The following is a 12,140-nucleotide window of genomic DNA, read 5'->3' as shown; positions in this document are numbered from 1 at the left end:
CTCACTCTGCACCTCCATACTTCCCTCCCCTAGCTCTCCTCTAGCTGCTGCTGATGTTTACCGGCAGGAAGTCAGTGTATGTCAGTGTGTGAGCTCGTCCTGGAATGCAAGGGATTGGAGGCTAGAGGCAGGGAGCACATCCTCTCCACAGCATGAGACAGAAAAGCAAAACGGTTGCCGACCCTAAAGTCAGAAGATCCACGGTCAGAAACCAGGGGCAACTGAAATTGTGTACACCGGGACTGATAGATACAGGTTAGACTTATATCTGTGAAATGCTGTATTTTTGTTAGAGAATGTGTTATTTTGTTATCCTGAGTATATTTAAGAAACTTTATTCATGGTAATACCCCTTTAATACAAAACAAGTAATTTACAGATTAAAAATTAAATTTATGTTACTTTGATTTCACATATATAAAAACAAATCATTAGGAGCCATTCAAAACTTTTTTATTTAATTGCATGTTTACAAAAATAGAAATATATTTCTTTTTTTGGGTACTTTACTATTTGGATCCCAAATATTTTAATGCACTTTAATGAAGCTATATATACCATGCATTGTATCAAATATAGAATTACAGGATGTGAAGCATGCTTCATCAGATAACAGATATTGTTCCAAGTTTTGCCATAAAAACAGTGGATTGGGTGCCTTGGGGACCTTACACAGAACTATATGGACCAAATATAGTAGTCTGCATGATGCATTTTGTAGGTGATGGCACTACACATGTTTTTTGTAGGGACATACTTGTTGCACACAGCAATAAACTAAGGCACAGGAACTGTACATTTGTAAAAAAAAAATGCTTTAAATTATATGACAGAATGGACCAAAAGGATGTGACATAATCTTTATTCCAGGAATAAAAGAGGGTGCAGAAACCCAAAAATAATCTTTCTGAGGACTCTGCCGCACCACTGCTAAATAAATAATGTATTGCACTGTGCCTATTGAATTCTTTGATCTGCCCATGTAACACATGGAGATATTAGAGCCTCTCCCACCTCCCCACCGGTTTACAGATATTATTCCATTATGTTTCTAAAATAAATGATTACAGACAATAACATAATAAACTTCTTTACTGTAAGAACTGTGAATCTGTGAATAGCCTGCCTCAGGTGCAGGTCACAGCAGGGACAGCAGAGAGCTTCAAGAAAGACCTAGACGCCTTTTTACATCAAAATAACATTGCTGGTTATATTATATAAAATTGTTTCCTTTACATCTCTTCCTTATCCCATCCCTTCCCTTCCTTCAACTAAGTGCAAACTGCGCAGATATATTGTAACTCTTTTTGATGGGATCACATCCTTATCTTTTTGCTGGAAATTTAGACCTATTGTTGCACAAAAACATAAATAAATAACAAGGTAATAATCAGTGCACAATATAAAACTATTCCCATAAAACCTTGGATTTCAACAATACACAGCTGGAATGGTCTTAGTAAAGTAAAAACATGGTTGTAGTCAGTATTGTGATCTACTACATGTAACTGTTAGATTGTACTGTAACCATTGGACTACTGACTCTTGTAGTACGGCACTGGGTTCCTCTGCTCATCCATACATAACATGCTCACAACAAAAAAGTTTTTGCTCCAGTGCATCTACAATTACAAAAGAAAGACACCTAACTTGGCAAATATTATTTTACGGTTTAGTGTCTACAGCTGCTCTACAAACCAATGTGTCTCCATGATACCGTATTTTACGGACTATAAGGCGCACCGTATTATAAGGTGCACCATCAATAAATGCCTGCTAAAACGTCTTAGTTCATATATAAGGCGCACCGGATTATAAGGCGCACCTGATTATAAGGATGAATGACCAGCAGGTGGCAGACTTGTGCACAGTTCAAGGCAGCTGTTGTCTGTAAGTTCGGTTCATATATAAGGCACACTGGACTATAAGGCGCACCTTTGATTTCTGAGAAAATCAAAGGATTTTTTGTGCGCCTTATAGGCCGACAAATATGTTAATTATTTAGTTAGGTTTTGTTACATCTCCACTTCTTTACATTTGCTGTCGAGACTCAAAATAAAGATGTAATGAGGCATGACTGCAGGATAAGCTAGGAGCAGGTCCATTTTCCATCTGTACAAGTCAGTGTAGCTGGAGACAGAAATGGTAGAAGATTTGAGAAAAACTATTTGCAGAGTTGTTTAGAGCAGTGAAAGTTGCTTAGAAATGTGAGTACAGTACAAATGACAGAACTGCTGATATTACACATTGACAACTAATAAGTTATTTGTGAGACAAACGTGATAATGTCCTGCAGTTTATGAACAAACTTCTCCAGGAGTGGTATGTGGACCACATTGGAAATAAGATCCATTACCATTCTGGATCCTGTGCTCTTGGGATGGTCCCTTTGTCTGATCCAGCTAGTATTTTGGATCCAGAAGTGAAGTTCATCTCTGAGGCAACAGATATTGCTGCAGGTCTTTTACTGAAACATCCAGTTTTGAAGGGTTGACTCTGATTTTATGGATCATGAAGCATTATGACGTCCACAACATCAGAACTGTTGTAAGACATCTTCCAGATATGTGACTTTTTCCTTGAATTTCTCAAGCCTTCTATTTAATATAGTAAATTCTGTTTAACAGTATTGGAAGAAAACAGATCTTGTCCATATAGAAAAATAGATAATTGGCTATCAGGCTACTAGAGTCATGGGTTCATTCTCTCCACCTCTTTCCTCCTCTGGGTAGTGGTAGCTGCATCCTTCTTCCTCTTCTGTTTGCTTCACTACAGGTTTCGGAACTAATGACAAAAAAAAACCCAAATTAAAAATTTAAGTTAGTCACAGCTTTTAATTGTATCAGCGCCCAGAGGACACCGATACAGTTGAAAGAAGAAGTAGAAATTTGTATGATCATTGTAGCTTCCCTGCAGGTTCCCCTGGACAGGCAGAATCATGGGGCCCAGAGCAGGAGCCTAACCCTGTCTTCCTTTTGTCCCGGGCAGCCCAGGATGTGTTGCTTTAAAATATCACTGAGCATGACATGTCCTGGGCATCTTCCAATTGCAGGAGAAAGCTGTTAGTCTTGTCTGGTATACTATATGCTGGGGCGACAGTCTGGGTGCCCACAGATAGGGCTCCGAGTGTGATCTCTGGAACCCATGCCATAGGTTCGCCGCCACTTATCTTGGGCAATAGGTAACATTTTTCAGCTGAGTGTTGGTATTGTAGGAGTTTTTTTTATACAGTCCTTAGACTGTTAGGCCTCACTTCTGTCATTGGTAAAGAATAGAGCACCATTGACCACTATCTTAATATAAACCATTGGTTTATTTTTGTTGGGGGAAGTGCCTAAATATGGAGGTTCGGGGCTCAAGGACTTTACAGAGGAGACCTCAATGATCACATCAAGAGAGCAAATGTGCTCCACATTGAAAGCGCCTCTTTATACTTTCTTAGTATAGGCAATTTTTCCCTTTACTTTGCCCTTTTTTGGAAAATAAAAGAAAAACCAAAATGCGGCTCTTTGATGATAATTTTTAAGTGTTAACGAATAGAAACAGAATTCACAATGATCAAACCATACACTACTATGGTATAGTAAATCCTAACCTTTATAACCAAGAGGGAAGCATTAGTAAAGTAAAGTGTTGCCTACCGGGTGGACCCCTATGACCTCATATTTACACTGTGTTGACATCTGCATTGGAGGCTTGGTCCTTGAGGACCAAAGGATTGAGGATGCCATGTTTCAATCCAACATCCCTGACGCTAGTTTCCCTGAGAATCTTTCTTCATGGCCACATATACTCTTCAGCCATAATAACTAAGGTTACCGAGGTTCCCCACAATTATTTCTCGTTTTAAAGTCTGGGCTACTATAATGGCTACTTACTTGTATGGAAAATATGTTTAATTGTTTCTGTCAGTTTCTGTCGATATATAATACAGATCACTATGAGCAACAGGCCGATTGAAGCAGAGACAATAATATAGATAACTTGCAAGTTACTTTCTCCTGACGATCCAATGACATTTTTGATATCTAAAAATACAGGTACAAAATTAAGATAGAACACCCCATACCTAATGTACATCCATATGACATATCATTGCAGTCCCCTTATATATCCATTTGTAAGAGAGGAATTTCACTCCAAATCCATACATACCATTCCCCAATATAAGTTGTAACATTTCCATAAACTGGAAAATCAGTTTCTGGAAGGTAAATGCTAGGATTTATTTACTGACTAGAATGACTAAATGAGGCTGAAAGAGACTTAACGTTAACGTCTGAGAATCAGCTATAGCCTTCAACCTCCACCATTCTGAATTGAAAATAAAGTCCCCAAATACCTCTTTAAGGGAGCACCTATTTTTAACAGTATAACAGAAGTCTCTTACTCATTGAGATAACATTTGCAATTATAAAGTGGGCATATTTGAAAAATTTGTTGTAGACCAGCTCATAGGAATAACAATTCTTCAATGAATGATTTCAATGGATGATTCTTATACTCAGGGCCAGGCCAGCACTGGGCATACCTGGGCAAGTGCTGGGGGGGAGAGGGGGGCACATAAGTCTGTACATAAGGAATCCATAGGGCGGCTTCATATAAAATAACCATGAGGGCGTTGATAAACTTGGGGATATTTTAGGGAACAGGGGACTGTTTTAGTTTCTGAACTTTTTATGCCGCCACGTGAGTTCACTGCAAACGATTCCAAATCCTTGGGGCTTTGGTATTAATATTAATAAGTTGAGTCCAAGTACAAAAGTCACACCAACTTGTAAGACCCTAGAAAGCAGGGGCCTACTGAGGTTCTATCATCCAGGGGCCTAATGAGGCTTTATCACCAGGGGCCTACTAAGGCTTTATCACCAGGGGCCGACTGAAACCTGGAACCAACCCTGCTTATACTTACTTGTTGTGACTGCAGAGACCGCTGATGGAGGGCTTGGTGACTGTGTAACCTTGATTAAGTATTCTTTACAAACCACATCTGATGTCCGGTTTCCATTGGCAATAACTACACCTCCATGGGCTGTGCAACTGTGTGTAGACAGACAGAATTCAATAAATCAACTCCTTATGTTAAATATGTAAAAACCAACAATAAGGAATACATTTTTCCTAAGTTCATTATCTGTAATGCTTTTTGGGGACTATTTTACCCCAAAATGAAACAAGAAACATGAGATCTCATCTGTGGAACAAAGTGGGAAGAGATCTTGCTTGCTGTCACTACTCGCCTCCACTGGCTCCTCAGATCAACCTTTCCTGATATAGACACTATGCAATCCAAACTTTTGGCAGATTGAAACTTGGTGGCCATTTTATAAAACTGATGAAAGAGTTGGCACTGAATCTAAGTAAAATGTAAGAGAGACATATAGACAAACAGTCCATACTTTTTCCATGGTATACATCTGTGTTCTGCTCCAGTGTTGAAGGTTCCCACAGGGCAATCCACACATTCTGTAAGAGAAAATCAGAAAATGAACAAAAGATATACATGCCCCATATATTTTGAGATTTTTTCCCCAATTCTCATCACTTACATTCCCACGCAGCTCCAGGTCTGCCCCTGTGGTGGTACCCACCTATCCTGCACTGATGATGTCATGTACATTACATTGTTCACATTCCACTACAACTGGCAAGTTTCCCTGCACAGGACCACATCAGGTAGAAGGTGATGGCATTCACACATGACTATGGGTTATTCTTTATTTCCTGTTCATTTTTGTAATATCTGTTCCTTTAATTCCAGACAACCCCTTTAATATCATATTATCTGTATTGTTCACTAGCAAAGCTGAAATTTCCTTACTTCTCATTTCTTCCACGGATAAGTGATTAAACTCCCACTGCCTACAGCCACCACTAGGGGGGAGGTTACTGAAGACAATTCCAATAAACTCAAAAATTAATCACTAATAAGCTTCTACTAGTGTGGATTTAAAGATAAACAAGCAGTAGATCAATATTTAGATTACAAATTTTACTATTAAAATCACAGGCCAAATAAGAGAATAGTTTCCAAAGACAAGACTCTCTTTGAAAAGGGAGTGTTTCACTATAGACAATTGTAGAAAATTGTATCTTTGGTTCCTACTTAGCTTAGTGTCCTATGATCACAATTGTGTGATAGACCAGTGGGATAAGTAGTGTTGTTGTTAGGTAGCTTCAGTCTCTGATAAGGAAGAAGAGGACTACAACACCTATACTAGATTTATCTCATTCTTAACAAGGCATGTAGCTGATTCACAATTACTGCATTGTACAAAGTGGTCCCATGACTTAGCATCTATTACCCATTAGTCATCAGAATTAGGATATTACACAAATGTTTTGTGCAGATTTTACAAAAATCATACTTTCAGTGAGAGCCTTACTTTGTCCTTGAAGCTGTTGCCCGGCCTGACAGCGGTCACTTTTACATTGAGTGCACTTCTCGTCCACACAGACCTTCCCAGGAATACACGTACATACAGCGTTACTTGTAGATGTGCATCTCTCTTTATAGAGAAATATTCCTATAAAAAAAGTTGAAAACATTCCTTACATTCTGACACCTAAGATTTGCTGTGGTATACTAGAAAATCAATAAGGGTACGAGGAGAGGATCCAAATTATTTATCAGAGCCCCTTTCCACTTTAATTGTTTCAAAACACATTTTAAAAATACAATGTATGAATGCGGCCTTACCCATAACATTAAAGAAAATCTACCATAAAAATCAAGCTTGATAAACACCAGACAATTACTCATAGATACAGGCCCTGTGACTGTGCTAATTTTCTTAAATTTGTTGTTGGTGGCCTCTTTTCTTCTGAAATCAATAAAAAATTATGCAAATGGAGCTTTATGGCACTGGGGGCATTACCACATTCCCTTAGTGATGCAGATTCACACACTGTTACCATGAGCAGAACATGCCTCACCCTCCCCAATGCTCTCTCCTTCCTCCCTCTGCCTGCGTAATCTAGCAGCAGCAGGAAGTGCAGTGGGATGGGGAGACCTATTCTACTCATTGTAACGGCCTGTGAAGCTACAGCACTAAGGGACTCTGGAAACCCAACAGAGACCTTCTCGCTCATTTGAATAATTATACAAGTTAATTTTAGAAGAAAGGAGGCCATAATTAATGCATTTTAGAAGTTTTTTTTAATTTTGATGTTAGATTTTCTTTAAAACCATCGATTATGTCATAACAATGGCACCATTCAAGGGTTGGCATATAATGGAGGGACTGTTTTAGTTAAATTACACACAGTTGGTAACTGCATGTGGTAACTAGCAATGAATATTATTGCAATATCTTGTGAAGATTTAAGTTGTAATATGATGCTGTATAAATACTGCAATGTTCTTATATTCTCCTTATACAGTGATCTATACTGCTGGAAAGAGATATACAAGATTTTATGTTTGTTTGTGTTTAAAACCAAATAAAAATTTATCTGATTTAAAAAAAAAAAAAGGGTTGGCATATATGAATCAGGTGACATTGCTTAATGGCTGCCACTGTCTAGATCAGTGTCAAGTTCCCATGAAGGGTACACAATGGGGCACATTTACTTACCCGGTCCAATCGCGATCCAGCGGCGCGTTCTCTGCTCTGGATTCGGGTCCGGACGGGATTTATGAATGTAGTTCTTCCGCCGTCCACCAGGTGGCGCTGCTGCGCTGAAAGTCATCTCATCGCGCCGGAATGCACCACCTCGGACCAGGTGAAGGTAAGTGCTCCCCAAGCGACACTTTTTCGGTTTTTAAATGCGGCGGTTTTTCCGAATACGACGGGTTTTCGTTCGGCCACGCCCCCCGATTTCTGTCACGCATGCCGGCGCCGATGCGCCACAATCCGATCGCGTGCGCCACAATCCCGGGGCAATTCAGGTACAATCGGCGCAAATCGGAAATATTCGGGTAACACGTCGGGAAAACGCGAATCGGGCCCTTAGTAAATGACCCCCAATGTGGCTGCCACATTTAGATAAAACTCCATCTACCCAAAATGACAGCTTGTGTTTGAAGGTGACAACTTTCAATTCCCTGTGATATCATGCAGATATTGGTGGTCACAGGTGGCCGGGGATCCAGCCACACATGGGCGTCAGAACTTGTGGCCACACCTTCACCCTTATGACTGTGGGATTGGGGTGTAATGTAGGTAATTACACATTCTTCGATCCAGTTTCTTTTTCAGTATATAAACTGAAATTTTCTTTGACTAGATATTTGATCCCACGGGAAAAAACTCTTTCCTAATCATGTGACATGTCACACAGTTGTACAGCTCATTACATGACACAGACCCTATGGCTGTAATGTGACGAGTCACACTTCTATTACATAACATGAAAGTTCTTCATCCAGTAAATAGTTTAATAACCCAATCTGGAAGCAGAGACACAGAATTGAACTGTATACATGTTTTAAACAATGAACAAGCTTACTATGAAAAACCTGGAATATCCATTTAAATATGGTTGTAACAGGAATAAGGTTACCCCAGGACAGTGAAGTAAAGCAAACAACTTTTTTTTATTTATAAGGAAACTATAGCAAAACTATTGTATGTGAACTGTGGGGAAAACCTGAGTGATGTTACTTCCTCTTTTAGGCAATTTATGTGTTTTCCACAATAGTCACTTAGATATCCTTAAATAGTGCTATTATTTTTCTATTGCATTGCTTCATGCATGGTAAATTCCCACAAGTAAAGGGACAGCTAGAGGGTTCCCCCTAATAAAGTATGACTTGCAAGTTGTTAACTGTTTGTGTATATGAGTAATCCTTTATACCGCATAAGGGATAATAGACTGCTGGGACCCCCACCAATCTCCACTTTCCAGAGGATAGGGATCCTGTTTTCACTGATACACATATACTCTTCTGCTCCATTCAATTGTATGGAAATGATGGATACAGCTGGGCACAGCACTCATCTACTGTATCTCTGAACCATAGACAGTGAATCTAGCGGCAGTGTACATGCTCGTCCTGTCACTACACCCATTAGTGAGAATGGGACCTTCGTTCCCTAGAGAGCATCATCCTCACCCCGTTCTACTCAACTAGTTATCCCCTTTGTTGTGGATAGACGATAACTTAAAGCACAACTCAAAAATCAATAGCTCTTGAGATGTAGAACAACCTTTCCTATTATCTTAATTATCCATGTGCAGCAGTTTCTTTTCTATCCTCCTCAGTTTAGCCACAGTAGCTGGTTCTCCTGGCTGTGGTGATTTCTCCTGTGATTTTGAAGAGTTATTTAGACATATGGTTTCACAGGGGGAAGGGCTGCTGCTCCCTCCTCACTCTGGGGGAAGGAGGGGGAGGTCTCATTTTGCTCTCTCAGCACTTTCTGAACATCACAGAAGCTATTAACCCTTAATGCTCAAAAAGCACAAAATATGCACTTCCTTAAACTGTTTCACTGCTGCTTTCTACTACTTATTACATGTTGCATGATCCTCCATGTGAAAGCTGACAGGCTAGTCAGCCCATATATACTGAATGTACAATATGCAATGTTCATTGGATTTACTTGTAATCATCTCATTGGATTTACTTTTAAATTACTTAATGAGAGAACACAAGGCCTCATGGGAACAGTGGGCAGTCTAAATGTGACTCAGCTTCCAGCAGATTCAGGAAGAGGTTAGTTGGCACAATATGGGCATTGTTCTGTTTGTTTTAAACATCTGTTTGTTGGTAAAAAAGATTGGAATTACATTGGAATTACACTTTTTTGATGCCAGGAATGTTATTTTTAGCTAGTGACAGGTTTCAATATCTTCTGTTTTGTTGATTTTAAATATTACCTTTTGTCAGCATTCTGAATAATTTCACTACTTTATAAAACTATTTCACATTATCTGGCTCCCTACCAGCAGCGTGTGGTGTCCCAGAGGGAAGGGCAGTAGCCTGTATGCCTGTATCTCAGTCTCCTCTTCTCTACACTCATCTTGCTCTCTCCTCTTTCCTCCGCAGCTAAAAATATAATTCCTGGTATTTGCTTTAAATATGTCTTTGGCATGTACAGTATATGATTTTGCATATGATTTAAGCTCTGAAGTTTCAGGAATAGCTTTTCTTTGTGATACTTTTGATCACTTACCTTCACAGCGACGACAATGGTCACAGTAGGGTCTATCAGTTGGTCTTTCATTGTAGCCCTTGGAGGGACATGGGATACACGGCCCACATTTTTTAGGGAGGAAATAACCTGTTTAATATAATGAAATAGGCAATGAATGATTATTATGAGAGAAAGATTAGTACTCTGAATACAAATTCAACGTATTGTGAGTCACCTTAAAGACAGTGGCCTTATACATTTTCACAGAATTACTAATAATCTACCTGAATTCATAATATGTATAATGAATCCACTTCTGATATATCCTTCCCCATGTACTTACCTCTTGTGTAGAAATGAACACACCCAAATTTGTTGTTAAGGTTTAGCCAGCTGACCGGGACATATTACTAGATTGGTGGCCAAACAGCCAATCTGGCAATTTGAAGCTCCTAGCAATGGTGCAGAGAGTTATTAGTTCTGATTCCCTGCTGAAGCTGTGTGTGAGGCTGGCAGGTGTAATGTGATGATGTAATCATATGTACCAACATCACTGTACTCAGCAGCAGCAGAGGAAGAACTACTGGAGAACAGGGACAGGTGAGTATCTGGTACTTATTATTTCTAATTAAGTTGAAACAAGGAAAGAAGGAGGAGACAGGGCCACAGTATGAAGGTGAGATTATGGGGCCAAAAAATAATGGGGAAATGAATGCGGACGACACAATATTATGGAGAGAAGGGGGGGCACAATATAGGGGGGTGAGGAGAGGCCAAAATTTGAGGGAAGATGAGGGGTCACAATAAAAGTGGAAATGAATAGGAATGAAGGACAGATGAGAGGGGACACAGTATAACAGGGGAAGATGAGTGGGAGCCACATAATGAGAGTGAGATGGGGGTCACCATATGAGGGAGAGATGAGGGGCCAAAATGTGAGGGGGATGTGAGAGGGGGCCACAAGAAAATTTCAAAACACAATGAAAACCCATTTTGTGAATGTGGGATAAGAATGTACATACAAGTAATATTAACAAGTAGCATTTGGTTCCTAGAGTCAATTCTGCCGGTGATCCCTAGAACCCCCAGTTGGACAATGGCCATGTCTCTTCCTCAAAGCCAGACAAATCACAGGCAATTCTGTGTCACTTTCCAGCTCTAATAAACCTTCATGATATTTAACATATGATTTTGATAATAAATTTGAATACAAAGGAATCACTTACCAGCGTTACACTGGATACAACAACTTCCAGCAAACTTTAAGCAACCATCACAAAGAACAGTCTGAATATACAGAATCTGGAGAAGACCAGATAACAGAATCGATGTCACTGGGTCCATCCTGTGCAGTGAACAATAGGATAATACTAAAGCAATGTTGATCTTAAAATCCTTCTTGAAAACTGTCCAAAATCTACAAGGAAAAGAACACAAAAAGGTCATCATAACAATTCTAGGAATATTAACAGATTTTTCTGGTAACTACTATGCATAGACATTGCTAATGAACATGACATAAGTGTCTGTGCAGAGCTGACACCTCTTTTCGTGGTGATCCTGTTCTCCTCTGATGCTTCCTCTTCTGAGGCATGTGTAACACTACAATTATTACACAACACCTTCATGACTTCTAATATTCCTATAAATTACAATACAAGGGTACACCCCAGATAAGAAATCAGTTAACTTTAATATATTTATAGGTACATCATTCCACCTATTCAAAAAAATTGTACTTTATGCTACTTTACTATTCCTTTCACTATTCCCCTTCATTATAACTCATAAGTGGCCAAGAACACTAAATGAGGAAGTGAGTCCAGTTCTCGCTTCCTATTACTGCCTGTCTAGGGGAACAACTACAAATTACAGGTAGAGACAACTAGGCACATACTTGTATAGCTTGTCAATATTATATGGAGAAAAAAATATACCCCCCCCCCCCCATAAAACCAATTAGTAGGCATATACGTAGAGGACTAATAGAGTTATACTTTGTAGGTGCATGGGTTTTCTGCACCAACTCTGTACAATCCCTCCTAAATAAACATTAAGTGG

The 12,140-nt window shown here is 39.4% G+C and overlaps 1 protein-coding gene across 1 annotated transcript; it reads right to left on the bottom strand.

Moving 5' to 3' along the window:
• Positions 1-440: 440 nt before the first annotated feature.
• Positions 441-11,637, bottom strand: TNFRSF9 (TNF receptor superfamily member 9). Its single transcript, XM_072156191.1, has 8 exons — positions 11,623-11,637; positions 11,306-11,496; positions 10,119-10,226; positions 6,387-6,527; positions 5,400-5,466; positions 4,913-5,040; positions 3,879-4,028; positions 441-2,784 (listed from the first exon to the last, which is right to left on the bottom strand). Exons 2-8 carry the CDS (start codon positions 11,421-11,423, stop codon positions 2,678-2,680), a joined length of 819 nt encoding a protein of 272 aa, XP_072012292.1. The 5' UTR covers positions 11,424-11,496; positions 11,623-11,637; the 3' UTR covers positions 441-2,677.
• Positions 11,638-12,140: the final 503 nt, after the last annotated feature.

This window comes from Engystomops pustulosus, chromosome 6 (assembly GCF_040894005.1).
Source record: "Engystomops pustulosus chromosome 6, aEngPut4.maternal, whole genome shotgun sequence".
Taxonomy (NCBI): Eukaryota; Metazoa; Chordata; class Amphibia; order Anura; family Leptodactylidae; genus Engystomops; species Engystomops pustulosus.
This window is presented reverse-complemented; position numbering and strand designations above follow the sequence as displayed.

Bases quoted from the DNA above. Each gene is read 5' to 3' on its own strand.
- TNFRSF9 (XM_072156191.1), bottom strand. From the start codon at position 11,423: ATGGACCCAGTGACATCGATTCTGTTATCTGGTCTTCTCCAGATTCTG. The intron at 6,528-10,118 runs GTAAGTGATCAA...CTTTTTTTATAG, and splicing joins CCATTGTCGTCGCTGTGAAG to GAATATTTCTCTATAAAGAG. The intron at 5,467-6,386 runs GTAAGGCTCTCA...TTTCTCTTACAG, and splicing joins GCAACAGCTTCAAGGACAAA to AATGTGTGGATTGCCCTGTG.